This window comes from Mesoplodon mirus (genome assembly GCF_964341445.2).
Source record: "Mesoplodon mirus genome assembly, chromosome: 1".
In the NCBI taxonomy this organism is placed as follows: domain Eukaryota; kingdom Metazoa; phylum Chordata; class Mammalia; order Artiodactyla; family Ziphiidae; genus Mesoplodon; species Mesoplodon mirus.
The window spans coordinates 70,504,373-70,522,059 of record NC_138976.1 but is presented as its reverse complement, the minus strand read 5'-3'; the positions used below and the strand labels follow the sequence as shown (position 1 = coordinate 70,522,059).

The window sequence follows — 17,687 nt, the reverse complement described above, 5'->3', positions numbered from 1 at the left end:
TGTTAATCCAACAGAAGCCTGAAAACTGAAGCCTAAAATGAAGTATTCAACCACCAAAATTTCCCCAGCAAAGATGAACAGCTCAGCAGGCAAAGCCTTGGTAAAATCTCCGAAGTTGAGAAGTAAGGACTTAAGCCTTTCTGATTGTTTTACACACTATTTTTTATCTGTTACCAAATCTTTATTATTCCAATGTTTATACACTCTACCTTACCAAAAACTACTAAGAATACAAGAGCTGAAATTGAAAGGGATGGCTCATAAATGTGTAACACAGTCAGTACTGTTTTTTGTGTTTTTTTTTTTTTTTTTTTTTTTTTGCGGTACGCGGTCCTCTCACTGTTCTGGTCTCTCCCTTTGCGGAGCACAGGCTCCGGATGCTCAGGTTCAGCGGCCATGGCTCATGGGCCTAGCCCCTCTGCGGCATGTGGGATCTTCTCGGACCGGGGCACGAACCCGTGTCCCCTGCATCGGCAGGCGGACTCTCAACCATTGTGCCACCAGCGAAGCCCAGTGCTGATTTTAAACAGACTATATCTGGCCAACTTTTGCTTATTTGATATATCACAGAACAGGAGTGGCTCAGATGACTTAAACCTGCTAATAGTGATAAACATCATTATGGTCCTTCATATTAACCCCTTCTCTACCCATGCCTCCTGCCACCAAATCCCAAAACCTTTTCCCCAGATTTCCTAACAAAAATTTAAACGGACCCACTTTTATTCAACAAACATTTAAGACCTTTGGTATGTCAAGCTTGTGGTCTTGACTTGAGACTTCTGATAAAGAAGAGAATAACAAGCAAATATATTTGAATAATCCAGGACCCAAATAAAGCAGAATTGACCAAATGATGCTCAAGTCTGTCCAATTGCAAACTCAAAGTGTTTGGAATAAGTTGAAAAGTAACTAAGTCAGGTAGTAGCCTTAGCTTTAAGACCAAAGGACTATTAACATCTTTGATTCTTAAAATTACTTATCCTAGAAAAGAATTATGCAAATTTATTCTCATGTTTTTCATTTGAGAGCAGTAACACAAAAGAATTAACAGAGCTCTGGTGGACCAGAAAGAAAATAGAGCATGAGAAATGGTAGGGGGGACTGGCATACCTTTGTCCTTTGTGCTCTTCTGCATTTCCCTGAACATTTTAGGCCAGAAGGAAAGCAGTGTTAAAGAATATCATTTCTGTCTCCCTGAGGCTCTGGCCCACCCATGCTTTTCTTTTGTAAGTAGGAAAACCAGTAATTGGACCATGGTTTCTGAATCACCAGGAAATCACAGCTAAGTTAGTTGTTTTATTTATGTCTGAGTCAAAATGCTCCTTGCAGGAACAGTGACTCATTAGAAGTGACTCTGTGTCCCCAAATTCCCTCTTAATAAAGAATGAATTTTCTTTGTACCCTAGGAGATGTGGGCTCTATGTAGATGCTGGAATGAGGGAGGGAGCAGGCTGGAATATACACCAGAGTTGCTGGCATTGATGGAAAATGAAAATGTAACCCCACCTGTCAGGGTTCAGTGGCCCTAACAGCTTATTTACACCATTCAGAGAAACAATGATAAAGATAATCCCAAATTTCATCACATTATTTTTATGGTTCCTTAGCAGATTTTCCCTTCCAACAATATTGGCTCAGTTTAATACTATAATTGTCATTATTTAAACACTCCTGGCTAAAATTTCAACAGATACCTGTGTGGTGTGTGACAGGTATGAACTGCTTTTCAAAACTCAAGGTGCAAGAAATGTCACATCTTATTTTTCTAAATAAACTGCTCTGAGCCCCCAAACAACAAAGTTCATTTTAATTCCTTCTCCTCCCCTGGGCTAGCAGGATCTTACACAATCACAAAGCCATAAAACGCAATACCCAACCACTACGGGTATCCATACAGTCAGGTCCCACATGAGTTCTGATCAGCACCAGGGCATTTCACCTCTAGTGCCAACAGGGTACGGGACTTCATGAGCTAGAGTAAAGCCTCTCCCCAAACTCATCTCCTTCCCCGTTTCTAGGAAGCTACTCCTCAGGGTCAGGCCATTCTCCTCTGTTAATTCCTCTCCCCCACATCCATCAACCCTTTCCCTGCCCTGAAAATACAGTGTCCTTATGTATCTATCCAAAGGTCACAATACGGGAGCCCTGGGACATATCTATCCAGCAGGAGTATTTTAGTTGGCCTGAATAGTGTTACTGTTGTCTTTTAATTGAGACAACATTTTAAAATTGGGAGATTTTGCATAAAAGTCTGAACGTGTGGTTTCTCTCAAAAAATCTGAAGATCTAGCAACAAATGGGCCCATATCCCTACATGGCAATAGTTGGAGGTAGAACTGAGTAGGAATCACCCCCTTTAGTTTGCAGCTCTCCACAGAAGATCTTCTGTTACAGTGAAGGAGGTTTCACTTTATCCTGTGGACAGTAGGGAACCAACTGAAAATGTTTAATTGAGGAAAAACAAGACATTTTTATTTTGGAAAGACCATGTTAGTAGTAGTGAAGATAGAGCAAGGAGGCAAGAGTAGAAATAGAAACTGGTCAGAGGTCTACTGCACTCATCTTAGGGGTCCGGTGATGAGGGCCTGACCTAAGATGACAGAATGGAAAGACTAAAATTCAGATATGTACAGAGAGTGAAATCAGTAAGGTAAACCGAATGAATTGAAGGATGGAGAGAGGGGAAAATGGATAATTCTCAGCTTTCTGATTTAAAAATTGGGCAGATAATGGCAGAGAGAGGTACTGTTTTTATAGATAGGGAATTATGGAGGAATATATTGGGGGTAAAAGATAAAGAATTTGTTTTTTTATTATGAGTATATTTGCATTTGGGGTATGTGTAGGTCATTCAGGTAGAGATGTCCAGAATTCAGAAGGCTCTACATAGATAGAAATAGACATGCTTTAAGGTATTTAGTCAAAATGCCCTGTGGTATCAAAATTTCTGTAGAGAAAGAGCAATAGATATAAAGCTCAGGAGACAGACCAAAGGTAGAGTTACAGTTTGGGGAGTCATCAACATATAAAAAGATGATTGAAGTCATTGGAGCAAGCAAGATTGCCCAGAAAGAAAGCCTAGAGTGAGAAAAAAGGGCAAAGGACAAAACCTTCAGGAACACCAACATTTTAGGATCAGGCAGAGAAGGAAGAACTAACAAAGAGACAGAGACGGACTGATCAGAGGGAAACAAGGAGAATCCAAGGAGACAGCTGATACAACAATAAGGGAAGAAGGGTTCAAAGAAGGATGTGATCCCCAAGTCAAATGCAACAAATGGGTCAAAGGTAGTAAACAGGGCAAAGAGACCTTGGTAAAATTAGTGTTTGGGGAAAAAATGAAAGATGAAGTGATTCCCTTCTGTAGTTCCTGTCAGCCATGGTCTGGCTCTACAAAAAGATTTCCAGGCCCATTCCCATTTACTCACCAGAAAGGCCTGAGGGATTTCATCATGCAGTTGCTATGATGAAACTGCTTATGAGAATTTCCTTAAAAGCCATATAAATACACTGCCCTCAGATATCAAGAAGGATGGAGACATAGGAAATGGCAACAGCCTTTTCATAAGTTTGAGCTGGCTCTTTGACCCTAGTGGAACACTCTCTTCTACAGAATTCCCATGGCCATGACAGCTTCACGCTTTCCTCCCAAGAACACATCCCTCACACCACAGTTTCAGCTGTCCCGAATACCAAAGTATACCTTCTTCCAAACTCTCCCAATGTAAAGTATTTTAAATACTTCAAACACAGTCAGCCCCCAAGGAATTATACCCAGTGTTTGTCTCACTAGATGCTAGCCCTTACATTCACATATTTAGCCCCCAGTTCTCTTCTTCTACATCCATAATATTTCCCCAGTGCTATGACCCTCACTTCTAACTACCCAAGACCCATATCCTCCTCCCCAAAGAGTCCACTCTCAATATTAGACATACTTGGCATGGGATACCTCATGGGATGCTACACACAATGAGAAGCATACAGGAATGAGCATGCTTAGAGCATCATCTTATGCCTTTTAACTCTGAAGAGACAATGTGATACTGTATAGTGTAAACCCTGACAGCTGGATTTTGTTTTTCTATTTTGTAAGGCAAGTGCCCGACTTAAGCTTTGATTGCTGAGGCATGCACTTCAAAGAGGTATCCACTTCAAAGAGGCATCTACTTCAAAGATGGCTCTCTCAAATAAATACATGGCCAGCCACAAGACTAGATAAAGAAAAGGAGATCTTGGCTGATTTTCATAACTGGCCATTTGGACTACTTTCTTTTTTTCTCTTCCCACACTTTAAATTCCTGCTTTTAAATTCACCAATAAATAGCGAACTCTCGCTATCCTAGGCTCCCACCCTCAACCCCAATAAAAGCAGAACCCCACGCCCGTGTACCCTCTCTACCTGTGACTTCTCGGTGGGGTCCCAGATATGCAGTGTAATTTACAGATCCTATAATTAATTAACCTTTATTTCTTCAGTTTCCTGATGGTTATTGCTGAAGGTCATCTTGCAATCATAATAAGAACCTTAACAGCCAGTCCAAAAACAACACTGGCTATTGACAGGCTAAGACCAGCACAAAACATGCAATTAATGACATATTGTATTAAATTAGTTGTCAAGTTGACCAAGTTCAGTGTTGGCTCTGGCACAGCTTTGTAAATTATCTTTGCACTATATAAATGTGAGATACCATAGCTGACATATCTGTATTATAAAGGAATATTAAGGATTTCCAGGGTGAATGAGTATGATTTAATGGCCTTGCCCTGTTCAGACAGTTGAAGATACTTAAAGGTAGATGCCTATCTGAATTGGAAGTAAGATATAGATAATTCAAAACAGTAACTAACGGGCTTCCCTGGTGGCGCAGTGGTTGAGAGTCCGCCTGCCAATGCAGGGGACACAGGTTCGTGCCCCGGTCCAGGAAGATCCCACATGCCGCGGAGCGGCTGGGCCCGTGAGCCATGGCCACTGAGCCTGTGCGTCTGGAGCCTGTGCTCCGCAACGGGAGAGGCCACAACAGTGAGAGGCCCGTGTAATGCAAAAAAAAAAAAAGTAACTAACAAAAGTTTATTCCACTTAACTTTGTAAAGCATATTAGGAAGGCAAATCTTCTTGAGAATTAAAAAAAAATCATAGAATGGATCTCAAATCACAAGTAATTATTTTCATTTTCTGAATTACTGTCAATAATTGAAATTTGGCTATATTGCATAAATTGCATGATAATTCATTTACTATAATGTTGGAAATTGAGATCCTATGACTCAAGTGTTTCTTTTCTATTTGACTTTGAAAGGCTTTTTATGATTTCCAAGTGACAAATTTAATGTTTTATTTGAGATTTTAATTTTTATTTGGATAAATGAAATAAGAATTACTGAATAACTGATTATATATTTTTTACTTCAACTGATTTAATTTCAATTTGCATTTTGCTATTCCCTAAAGTTGTAGTGTAGCATTTTTTTAGATGGAGGTAGATGGAAGCATAGCTTTGATATTAGACACACTTGAGTCACAACTTCTCACCAGACCTGTAACCTTGGGCAAGTGTCATGACTGCTAAGAACTTCAAATCATCATCTGAAAAACAAAGAGAATAATACCTACCTTGCAATATTATTTGTGAAGGGTTAAAGGAAACAGTATGTAGAATTATCAGCACAGTGATTGGCCCACTGTAGACACACTAATATTTGACAAGGGAGTCAAAAATACTCAATGGTCTCTTCAATAAATAGTGCTAGGAAAACTGGATAATAACATGTAAAAGAATGAAACCTAACTCCTATCTACACCACTCACAAAAATTAACACCCAATGGATTAAAGACTTAAATGTAAGACCTGAAACCACAAACTCCTAGAAGAAAACATAGGCAGAAAGCTCCCTAACATGGTCGGCTATTTTTAGTATCAATATATAGACTATAGTCATCTCTCCAAAATTACTAAAAGTATATTCTAGATAAGTAGAAATGATTGTAGATTTCATATGATCAACGAGCTCCCCCTCAGTTAGGCAAAAATTGCTATATGTTGGATGTAGATCCACACTCCCTTAAACCAATTTTGAAACCAAAATATTTTCTAAAGACCTAAAGTTTTTCGTATCTCGTTTGACAGCAAAATATGACCTGAACTCATTTGACAGTAAAATCCTGACCTGAACCACATGAGGTCTTTATTTATTTCACTTTATGTAAATTTTCCTGTTTCACTATAAAATTATTAATTTTTTATTATGAGGTGCTGCCCTAGTCCCTGCTGGGTGTTCTAGTTATATACAATATATGGTCTACATGACAATCTTAAAATCTAGTAAACTCTGAATTTTGAAACACAACTGGCCCCAAGGTTTCTGATAAGATACTGTGGACCTGTAGTTGCTTTCTTGGTCTGGTACACTCAGGGTTTGTAAAAGGATAAAGGTGGATGGAATGAAATGGTATCACAATTTTTTCAATTGCTCAGAATCCCAACAGAAGGCTGAAGAAGTTTGCCCCATGTACTTTATGCAGCTACGCTCTGGCCTTAAAATAGAAAAGAAGACCTGTTACTTTAGGAAAGAAACCACCAAAAGGCATTCACCAAGAACAGGTAAGGAGAAACTGCATTTCCTGATAATTTTTCAACATAATGATGGGCATCTATTTGCCTTCACTTACCACATCAAGATACATAATTGTTTTCCTCATCCAAATTCCTTCTGGAAAAGAGTAAGGATGATGAACTATTTTTTAGCCATTTTCAGAAGGGCATATAGAGTTTTTAATAGCATGGGAGAAATGGTTATGCTATAATATTAAGTAAAAATAGAGGATACAAAATTATAAATATATTTACAGTATTTTTAAGTGTATTTTTCTTTCATTTAAAGGAAGTAAACTAAAATGAATAGTGGTTGCTTTTTGGGTGTTGAGACCATGAGTGACTAGTTTTCTTTTGCCTGGACTCCAGTGGGTGTGCCCTATTGGGATATAAGTGTAGGAGGTATTGATTCCTTCAGACCATGGGGTGACTGAAACCCTGGAGTCAGTCATCATTGTCAGCAAGCAGCCTCGACTGGAAATCCTCAAAGGAGAGATGGGAGAGGGGTCTGCACAGAGTGAGGACTGACAGTCCAGTCTTATTCCTACACCTGTCCTGCAGCTAAAAAGTACAAAGAGCAACATCTGGTATTCGCTGCCTGTCAGGAGCTGGAACACCTTGGACAGTCTGTGAAGAGCTTCACCTTCGATAAAACTAGGGTCCAGAAATATACTACAGCAACTGGTCTTCCAAGTATCAAAGGTAAGACTGGTCACAGGGGTGGTGTGAGGGTGAGGAGGGAGGTAAGACACGGACCTTGGAAGTGCCACTCTAGGAAGCAGCCCCAAGTCTACAATTTCAAGTAAATATATCAGAAACTTCTGTCCATTTGTTGCTGATGTGCCCATGTAGTGGTATCCAAACTAAGTACAGGGTAGTTGCTCCAACAATGCATGTGTGTTCTATAGTTAGCATTCCATTATTATTTTGAAATGCTTGCTATGGATGGGAATTTCATATACATTATTCCTGAGAAAAATACATTATCCTTTGGGGGAAAAACCACATTATCTCCCCAAACTTCAACATTTTGACAATGAAAGAAAAGGAAGAGCTATTATATTTTTTAAATATAATTTCAACTCAAGTATTTAAAATAGTTGTTAAAATGGTTTTAAATTATATCACATACTTGTGCAAATATTCAATATTTAATATTCTTAATTTTTTATATATTATTTTCTTTAGCATAATTCTATACTATAAAGAAAATATGATTTTTTCCTCCAGGTCCTATATATGTAGTCTCTAAATCTGCTCCAGTTTACCCCAACATGCTGTAGAAATATTATCACTTTCTATGTGTGCTCGTATATTAAAAAAAAATTGAGAGTACTGCCTTAAGTGTCACTGTTATTTAGCCAGAAGACAGAATGAGGCTCACATCTGCATTCTCCAGAACTGTTGAAAGTCTCTGAGTAACTCCATGCTTTACAGATGGGTATTCACTTATCCATGTCTATCAAAATACAGCCTCTTCTTGCCCATAATTCCCTGGATCATGTGGAGTAAGGAAGTAGAGGTTTCCTCAGGCAAAGTCTATAACTTTTCCAACTTCTTTCTCCCCACTAAACCCTCCCATAAGCACACTAACATGGCCTATCATGGCCTTCATGCAGGATGCTAGCATCTTTAATCCCATTCAGGTGGCACACCTCAGCCTTTTAGCTACATTAAGTTTGTGCCAGAGGCTTTCATCTATCCAACAGTGATGGACAAAGTGCAACTCAAATTGCAGAAACAAACAACCCATTGAGAAGGCTTTTTTTTTTTAATTTCTAAAAGATTTTTCATGGAAACAAGGTTTTTGAATTCTTAATGACAAGATTTTTACTTGTTACAGAACATTCTGCTTCCCTGAGTACATACAACGATCAATACATTACTTTTGTTTTCGAGGATGGAAATTATGAGATCTATGTTGATGACTTAGGAAAAGACCAAGAGAAAGGTAGAATATTTCCTTTTGTCTTTAATGATATAATGATGACTAGTAAAGTAAAAAAATAAATTTACCAAACCATAAACAATAGATTAACTCAGACATGGCAAATAGATTTCATGCTATGTGCTAGCTCCAATGCATTGGCAGGGGATGCTTGAATATCACTATACTGAGGAGGATTCAGAAGCTTATTCGGGGGCTTCCCTTCCCTGGTGATGCAGTGGTTAAGAATCTGCCTGCCAATGCAGGGGACATGGGTTCGAGCCCTGGTCCGGGAGGATCCCACATGCCACGGAGCAACTAAGCCCGTGCTCCACAACTACTGAGTCTGCGCTCTAGAGCCCGTGCTCTGCAGCAAGAGAGGCCACTGCGATGAGAAGCCCGCGCACTGCAACGAAGGGTAGCCCCTGCTCGCCACAACTAGAGAAAGCCCGTGCAGCAACAAAAGCCCAATGCAGCCAAAAATAAATAAATGAAATAAGTTTTAAAAAAAAAAGCTTATTCAGGATTCATGAGGGAAGAAGGATGATATTGAGAAGTGGTATCTGTTGTGAAATGTGGAAAGAGGTACCACATATATTTGCTATCGCTAAATTATCTACTAGGTCTTTCCAGCTTTATCAGTATCACTAAAGTATAAAGTCTAGTAAAAGAATATACCAATGCTATGAACAACATTTTAAATATTTTAATACCAACGTTGTTGGAGAATTCCTCAGAATATATTTATGCATTTTTAAGACCTTTCTCAAAACCACAGAAGTTTTGCTTTTATTGATATACAATAAAAGAAGAGGATGTTTTCTGATGTTATATATATGTTGAAACTGAACCATTTGATAAAATTGTATCTCACCAAAGGGATTTTATTCATTCTCTTTCAGACAAGGTGTTACTTCGTTACTATGATTCCCAATTCCCCTCAAGTGAAACAGGTAATTTCGAAAGCTGGGTAGCTCTAGTGCTTGAATTCCTAAATTTAGGGTAAAGACAAATCCAAACATCCTCCATGGGAAAGGAAAGCAGTCTCAGAAGGTTCTCTCCAATCCAAACTCATGGTAAAAATCTTGGATCTAAGATTCTAAATGGATATACTCCATCTCATCCATTTTGCAGTTTAATAATTAGGATAAAGGTTTGGCTACATTTAGCAGAGATTCAGAATAATAGTGTCTTAAGTTATACAAAACTTTATTTCTGTTTTAGCCAGGGCTGGAATGGTAGTTCTGCTCAACAGGTTGCCCAGACCCAGCTCCTTTTCTCTTTGTGGTTCTGCCAACATCCACATGGTTCAAGATTCCTTGCCACCATGAAAATATCCATTCAGCAGGACAGAGGAAGACAGATGTATTATATGAGTTCTATCTCCCTTTAAGGACGCAACCTGGAAGTTGCACCTGACACTTCTATTCACCTTATCTTGCTCAGAACTTAGACATATTGCTACACTTAGCTACAAGAAGGCAGGCTGGGAAACATTCTATTATTACACAAAAAGAGGAGTTGGATATTGGGGGACAACCATCAGTGGCTTTCTATTCAGACAGGGAAGCTGACAACTAGAGCAATACTCATTGGAGTCACAATTCTACTAGTGTTCTAATAGTATATAAGAAAACTAACCTCTCTCCTAAGGGGACTTAGAATTACCCCTTACTGTCCAATGACTCTTTAGTTTCATCTGGGTACAAGTATTTCTAAGAGATGTGTTGTTGAATGAAGTAGTTATTTTATATGACATCTTGGACTCTTTTCCTTAAATTCATTTAAATTAAAATGAGTTACAATTCTTAACTTTAAAATTTGCATTTTTTAATTGCAAGATGGTGGTGGTGATCATCGGAAGTTAATGGTAAACTTGAGCCCCACAAAAGACAAAGACTTCTTGCTGCATGCCAACAGTAAGGAGCATTCTGTGGAGGTAATAGAAATATGCACCTAACTGTCATGACTGACTCTACTCATCTGTGCAGATTTGGGGTACTTTGAAGAAGAAGTTTTGTTTGTGCTATTGTACATAAAACAAAATCAGTTATGATTAATAACTTGCTCCTGGAACATGGAAGGGAGTGAAATGGCATGTGTAGCCTTGCTACTGAAAGTTTGATCTCTGCCAGCAGTACAGCATTGCCTGGGAGCTTTTTAGAAATGTAGACTTTCAGGCTCCCTCACAACTGAATCGAAATCAGCATTTTAACAAATCTCCAGGAGATTCATAGGTACATTAAAGTTTGAGAAGTACTGCTATATAGAATGACTCAAATCCTTTCTATTTGGCTGTAGGAACTACTATGTTCTTCCAGGAGGTATTTCCTTGTAAAATATGGTTTTCTTAGGCAATTGAAAAACTAATTTTATACTCTGAGACTGCTAAAGGGAGAGTCATAAATATTTCCATATGCCAAGATATATAGATAACATAATAATCTACATTTTAATCATAGGATTCACTGCATTGTCTTCTTCAGTTAGTAAATAGCAGTATTATATTGGTCATGATGAAGAATTATAAACATCCTGAGGAACAAACAAGCCAAAGTGGACACAAGGAAGAAAACATGAAAGTATAATATAGAAGATAAATTATATAAATATACAATATATAGAGCTAACTAATATAGCCATGCAAGGTATTAATATAAACTCTGGATGGTAATCAGCATCTCCCTTAACAAAACATTTCTAAGTATATATAATAGTGTTAGGCATATATAACTACTCAATAATAAGTGCTGACCCCTACTGAGCTTTATTATATACCAAGAAGTATGCTAAAGGTTTTACAAGTACTATCTCATTTAATTTTCACAGTAACTCTCTTATTAAGTTATTGTACTGGTTAGGTTTGCTGTGTAACAAACCATCCCTAACACTTAATAACTTAAAGTAATAATCATTTCTATCACTCATGTATCTGTGGGTAAGTTGGGAGTTGACCGATCTAGAAAACTGGCTACCCTAAAAAACTGAGGCTTGAAAGGTAAAGCAAAGTGTCCAGGTCTCAGAGATACTACATGGCAAAAGAGAAGTATGAATCCAGAAATACTGCATCCAGATCCAGTCATTCTAAGCCATCATGTCTCTCAAAATATACTATCAGTGAATCAAATCAAATCCCTCTACTTTGGCCCTCTGCTCATTTCTTCCCCACCTCCCATACCCTTCTCAGTAAGCAGGCTTGCTAGAAATATCAAGTTATGAATAATTATTCTCCTTTAGTTTCCAATACAGGGATGTAAAGTTGACTCTGGACTTCCAACTCACATATTGGTTACTTTCTCTCTTGTCTTCCTCAGCTACAAAAATGTGAAAACCAATTGCCAGAACAGGCTTTCTTTGTCCTTCATGAGGAGACCTCCCAATGTGTTTCATTTGAATGTAAGAGCAATCCTGGAGTGTTTCTAGGAGTAAAGGATAACCATCTAGCTCTAATTAAACGAGGGGAACACCCTGAGGATTCAAATGAAGAGAATACCATATTTAAGCTCTCAAACTTAATATGATGGAAAGCTGCAGATCTTGGGTTGAGTAGTCCAAACAGCTACCATTGGAGAAAGGATGAGCGACAAAGAGACAGATAACATGAAGGGAAATGGAATGTTTAGTATGCTGTGGAATGTTTTCCTTATTATGTATAAAAATATTTTTTTATAATCCTTCAGTTCTGTTTTTTATTTCCCTCTGTATCACTGCATATTCATTACAAGTATTGGTATATTAAATAGCATATTGGTAAAGAGACTTGCCAACATTCTGAAGAGATACAGCCTGACCTTTACATTTTTCCACTTTCAGTACTGAAAGAACATCTTCATATTTTGAGCTGAGACCTCTGGGGAGAAGCAAAGGGACTGATCTGCAGTTTTGCTTTAGACAGGGATCAATTTAAAGAGCTACATGGGGACATAATTTTCCCTGGTTCCAAATAATAGCCTCAAACACTAGAGCCACTAATAAAAAAGACAACTGGAAGCTACACAGATTGACCATTTCACAACTGGAATAAAACACCAAGTTTGTTTGTAAATACCAAAACTTCAGATGCCTATATGGCTAGACAGGTAATATAAATATATGAAAAGGCAAGGATAATTTAAAAATTAAGGAAAACAAATCTAGTATTTTAAAAGTGAATAATTTCACCTCTAACTCACTTTTAAAATTTTTATAGACTGAGTTAACTTTAAGCAAGGCATTCTTACATTAGAAAGTGAAATAAATTTTAGTTCAGACATGAAATTGAAATTATTAGGAATATCTAACAAACTAGAATATTTTTAAAAGCACTGAGCCACAATATATGTTTGGGCATCCAAGTACCATGGGTCCCAAGTACCATGGTGTGGTCATAAGTCCTCTAACCTACTAGAGCTTAGATGGGACATAGGATTAACATTACAATTTCAATAACTGGTTATCCTTCATATGTTCTTCTGACCCTGGCTTCCAGGAATCTATGACTTTTGATTATTCATTACCTTGGACAAAATTTCTTCTCATCCTTTCTTCCCACGTACACAAGGCCTTTTGTTGTTTAGCTTCCCAATAACACTGCTTACTATGGAATATTCACTTGACTTCTGTTCTTTCTCCATTTCTTTTGACCATCTGTGTCCTTCTGCACCCCCTGACCTCACTTCCACATCACCTGACCTCTGGATGCCAACATCTTTATTCTGCTTTTTCTACCTGATGGTGTAGAATTCTACATAAACCTATTTATGGCAGTATTCTTCATTAAACATCATTGTGTTTTATTGCTACTAAGGTACTAAAATTTATACTCAACCATATAATAACATTTCTCAACTACTAAATAATTTTTGCTTATTTTAAAACCTTAGCAATTTCTACTGTAATTCTTCACAGGTGTAATACTGATAATAAATGACAAACATAATGACAGAATACTTATAAAATATGACTTTTTCTGAAAGTGTAGGCTTTTTAATTTGATGAGATATATTGAATATAACTGTTGGTGGAACATAAAATAAAAGACGCTGAGAATTACTGTATGAGGGCAAACAATTATAGAACAATATATCTTTGTTTCATTACTTTGTCAATAATTTGACTATAGAGACAAAAATAAAAGCAGAATCTATATCATTTCCTCTGAAAAACACTAAATGTTGACCATGTGTATCTGTATGATATACTTAAGTGATTATTATTAAGTAATCAAATATATCCATTACATTGTTCATATTCTTGAATAAACTGTATTTTTCAAAAGTATGTGAGACCATAATGATTTTATCATAAAATGACTCATATTGTGAAATTCTTAAGTGAAAGTAAGCATATCCCAATCCATCAATGTTGGTAAATGGAGTAGGTCATTTGTCTAATATTTTTGGTGATTCAAAATTAAGTAAGGTTTATCAGAGAAGAGACTGTGTCTTTTTCACCTTTGTACTCATAGTGCCCATCATGGTGGCCAGTACAAAGGAAGTATTCAGTGACTTTTACCCAAGATCAAACAGCCAACATATACTTGCATTAAAACTTTAACCTGGGACTTCCAACTCCTTATTTAGATATCTTTCAATCAGCTTATCTTATTTTACAAGTTTAATTTTCCTTTTTAAAAAAAAAATACTTTCCACCATCACTATAGTCAGTATTATTTGATTAAAATATTCAAATGTATGGTAGGTTTTTGTCATTTACTTGTATTTTTTTTTCACATCTTTACAGGAGTATAATTGCTTTACAATGGTGTATTAGTTTCTGTTTTATCACAAAGTGAATCATCTATACATATACATATATCTCCATAACTCCTCCCTCTTGTGTCTCACTCTCACCGTCCCTATACCACCCCTCTAGATGGTCACAAAGCACCAAGCTGATCTCCCTGTGCTATGTGGCTGCTTCCCACTAGCTATCAATTTTACATTTGGTAGTGTATATATGTCCATGCCACTCTCTCACTTTGTCCCAGCTTACCCTTCCCACTCCCCGTGTCCTCAAGTCCATTCTCTACATCTGCGTCTTTATTCCTGTCCTGCCCCTAGGTTCTTCAGAACCTTTCTTTTTTTTTTTTTTTTTTTTGAGATTCCATATATATGTGTTAGCATACGGTATTTGTTTTTCTCTTTCTGACTTACTTCACTCTGTATGACAGACTCTAGGTCCATCCACCTCATTACAAATAACTCAATTTCATTTCTTTTAATGGCTGAGTAATACTCCATTGTATATATGAGCCACATCTTCTTTATCCATTCATCTGTCAGTGGACACTTAGGTTGCTTCCATGTCCTGGCTATTGTAAATAGAGCTGCAATGAACATTGTGGTACATGACTCTTTTTGAATCATGGTCTTCTCAGGGTATATGCCCAGTAGTGGGATTGCCTGGTCAGATGGTAGTTCTATTTTTAGTTTTTAAAGGAACCTCCATACTGTCCTCTGTAGTGGCGGTATCAATTTACATTCCCACCAACAGTGCAAGAGGGTTCCCTTTTCTCCACACCCTCTCCAGCATTTGTTGTTTCTAGATTTTTTGATGATGGCCATTCTGACTGGTGTGAGGTGATACCTCATTGTAGTTTTGATTTGCATTTCTCTAATGATTAGTGATGCTGAGCATCCTTTCATGTGTTTGTTGGCAATCTGTATGTCTACTTTGGAGAAATGTCTATTTAGGCCTTCTGCCCATTTTTAGATTGGGTTGCTTGTTTTTTTGCTATTGAGCTGCATGAGCTGCTTGTAAATTTTGGAGATTAATCCTTTGTCAGTTGCTTCATTAGCAAATATTTTCTACCATTCTAAGAGTTGTCTTTTTGTCTTATTTATGTTTTCCTTTGCTGTGCAAAAACTTTAAGTTTCATTAGGTCCCATTTGTTTACTTTTGTTTTTATTTCCATTTCTCTAGGAGGTGGGTCACAAAGGATCTTGCTGTGATTTATGTCATAGAGTGTTCTTCTTATGTTTTCCTCTAAGAGATTTAGAGTGTCTGGCCTTACATTTAGGTCTTTAATCCATTTTGAGTTTATTTTTGTGTATGGTGTTAGGGAGTGTTCTAATTTCATTCTTTTACGTGTAGCTGTCCAGTTTTCCCAGCACCACTTATTGAATAGGCTGTGTTTTCTCCATCTTATATTCTTGCCTCCTTTATCAAAAATAAGGTGACTGTATGTGTGTGGGTTTATCTCTGGGCTGTCTATCCTGCTCCAGTGATCTATAGTTCTACTTTTGTGCCAGGACCATAAATGTCTTAATTACTGTAGCTTTGTAGTATAGTCTGAAGTCTGGGAGCCTGATTCCTCCAGCTCCATTTTTCTTTCTCAAGATTGCTTTGGCTATTTGGTGTCTTTTGTTTCCATACAAATTGTGAAAGTTTTTGTTCCAGTTCTGTGAAAAATGCTATTGGTAATTTGATAGGGATTGCACTGAATCTGTAGATTACTTTGAGTAAAGAAGAAATATTTGAAAAGCAAATGGCCAAGAGTTTTCCAAACATAAGACATTACACCACAAATCAAAGCATCTAAAGAACCCTAAGCAGGATTAAAAACAAAAACAAACAAAAAACCCCTCCTAGATGCATCATATTCAAACTGCTGAAATCTAAAGATAAATAATCTGGAAGCCAGGGAGAAAATAAAAAAGACATGGCATATAGGGGAACAAAAAATTAATTAGAACAGACTTCTCATCAGAAACTGTGCAAACCTGTTGGTGGGAATGTAAATTGATATAGCCACTATGGAGAACAGTATGGAGGTTCCTTAAAAAACTAAAAATAGAATTACCATATGATCCAGCAATCCCACTACTGGGCATATACCCAGAGAAAACCATAATTCAAAAAGACACATGCACCCCAATGTTAATTGCAGCACTATTTACAATAGCCAGGTCATGGAAGCAACCTAAATGTCCATTGACAGACGAATGGATAAAGAAGTTGTGGTACATATATACAATGGAATATTACTCAGCCATAAAAAGGAACGAAATTGAGTCATTTGTTGAGACGTGGATGGATGTAAAGACTGTCGTACAGAGTGAAGTAAGTCAGAAAGAGAAAAACAAATATCATATATTAACACATATATGTGCAACCTAGAAAAATGGTACAGATGAACTGGTTTGCAGGGCAGAAGTTGAGACACAGATGTAGAGAACAAATGTATGGACACCAATTGGGGAAAACTGCAGTGGGGTGGGGATGGTGGTGTGCTGAATTGGGTGATTGGGATTGACATGTATACACTGATGTGTATAAAATTGATGACTAATAAGACCCTGCAGTATAAAAAAACAAACAAAAAACAACTAATGCTAAACTTTCTTTGGGTTATTTGTATGGAAATATGTTAATATAAATGTTTCAGACATTACATGAAATTTATAAAAATCTTATATGTTCTGGTATAATGTTATAAGTCATAATTCTAGTTATTACTTTAAAATGTATATCTCAGAAATAACTAAATTTCCTTGTCAATTGATTATAATTATTATGAACTTTCATCAAATCTTTAACTGTGGTCACTTTTAAGTCTTTTGTCATTTACAGACCGTTCTGGGTGTACTCTGATGCTTTTGCAAAAATGTTCCTATAAAAGGGTTTCATCTTCAAGGAATTCATGGAAAAGACTCTGACAAGTACTGGTTTCTGGTAACTGACTATACTGCTGAATTGAATGAATAAGCATTTTCAGGACTTTAATGGAAAACTGATGAATTCACAAAAGTGCTAACAAAAGATCAAGATAAAAAAAATTAATTACATGGGACTGAGTGAACTGATAAGGATGATTATAATTTTTGTGACTTTCTGTTTGAATAAAAAAAAATCCCACAATGACTCAGAGGCAAAAATTATACAAATCAATATTCACTGCAAAGTAAAGGAGCTGTTACAGTGGAGGATTACTGGACTGAATGTCAATATTATGACATAGTATGAGTGTGTTTCGTGTTTGGTAATTGCAATCATTGCTTTTGTTGTGGTCATCCATTTTCAATGCTTGGTGTCAGTTTATTTATCTCTTACAAAAATAAAATACAGTGTATGTGTGTGTGTGTGTGTGTGTATGAAAAGAAAAAAGAAAAAAAGAAACTGTGCAAACAGAAAGACAATATGCTAAAAGAAATGCTTCAAAATGCTAAAAGAAAAAAAC

At 37.0% G+C, this 17,687-nt stretch overlaps 2 protein-coding genes across 3 annotated transcripts in view; one reads left to right on the top strand and one right to left on the bottom strand.

The window, feature by feature from the left end:
* Window positions 1-13,786, top strand: part of IL33 (interleukin 33) — a 34,887-nt gene extending 21,101 nt beyond the window's left edge. For both annotated transcript variants that reach the window (XM_082618153.1, XM_082618152.1), the window contains exons 3-9: window positions 15-122; window positions 6,484-6,609; window positions 7,162-7,302; window positions 8,444-8,551; window positions 9,430-9,480; window positions 10,369-10,466; window positions 11,842-13,786. In XM_082618153.1, the coding sequence (XP_082474279.1) occupies window positions 38-122; window positions 6,484-6,609; window positions 7,162-7,302; window positions 8,444-8,551; window positions 9,430-9,480; window positions 10,369-10,466; window positions 11,842-12,048 (816 nt within the window). In that variant the 5' untranslated portion in view covers window positions 15-37 and the 3' untranslated portion in view covers window positions 12,049-13,786. The remainder of the gene's footprint in view (window positions 1-14; window positions 123-6,483; window positions 6,610-7,161; window positions 7,303-8,443; window positions 8,552-9,429; window positions 9,481-10,368; window positions 10,467-11,841) is intronic.
* RANBP6 (RAN binding protein 6) overlaps window positions 1-17,687 on the bottom strand; it is a 273,898-nt gene that overhangs the window by 126,141 nt on the left and 130,070 nt on the right. The gene's annotated exons all lie outside the window — the stretch shown is intronic.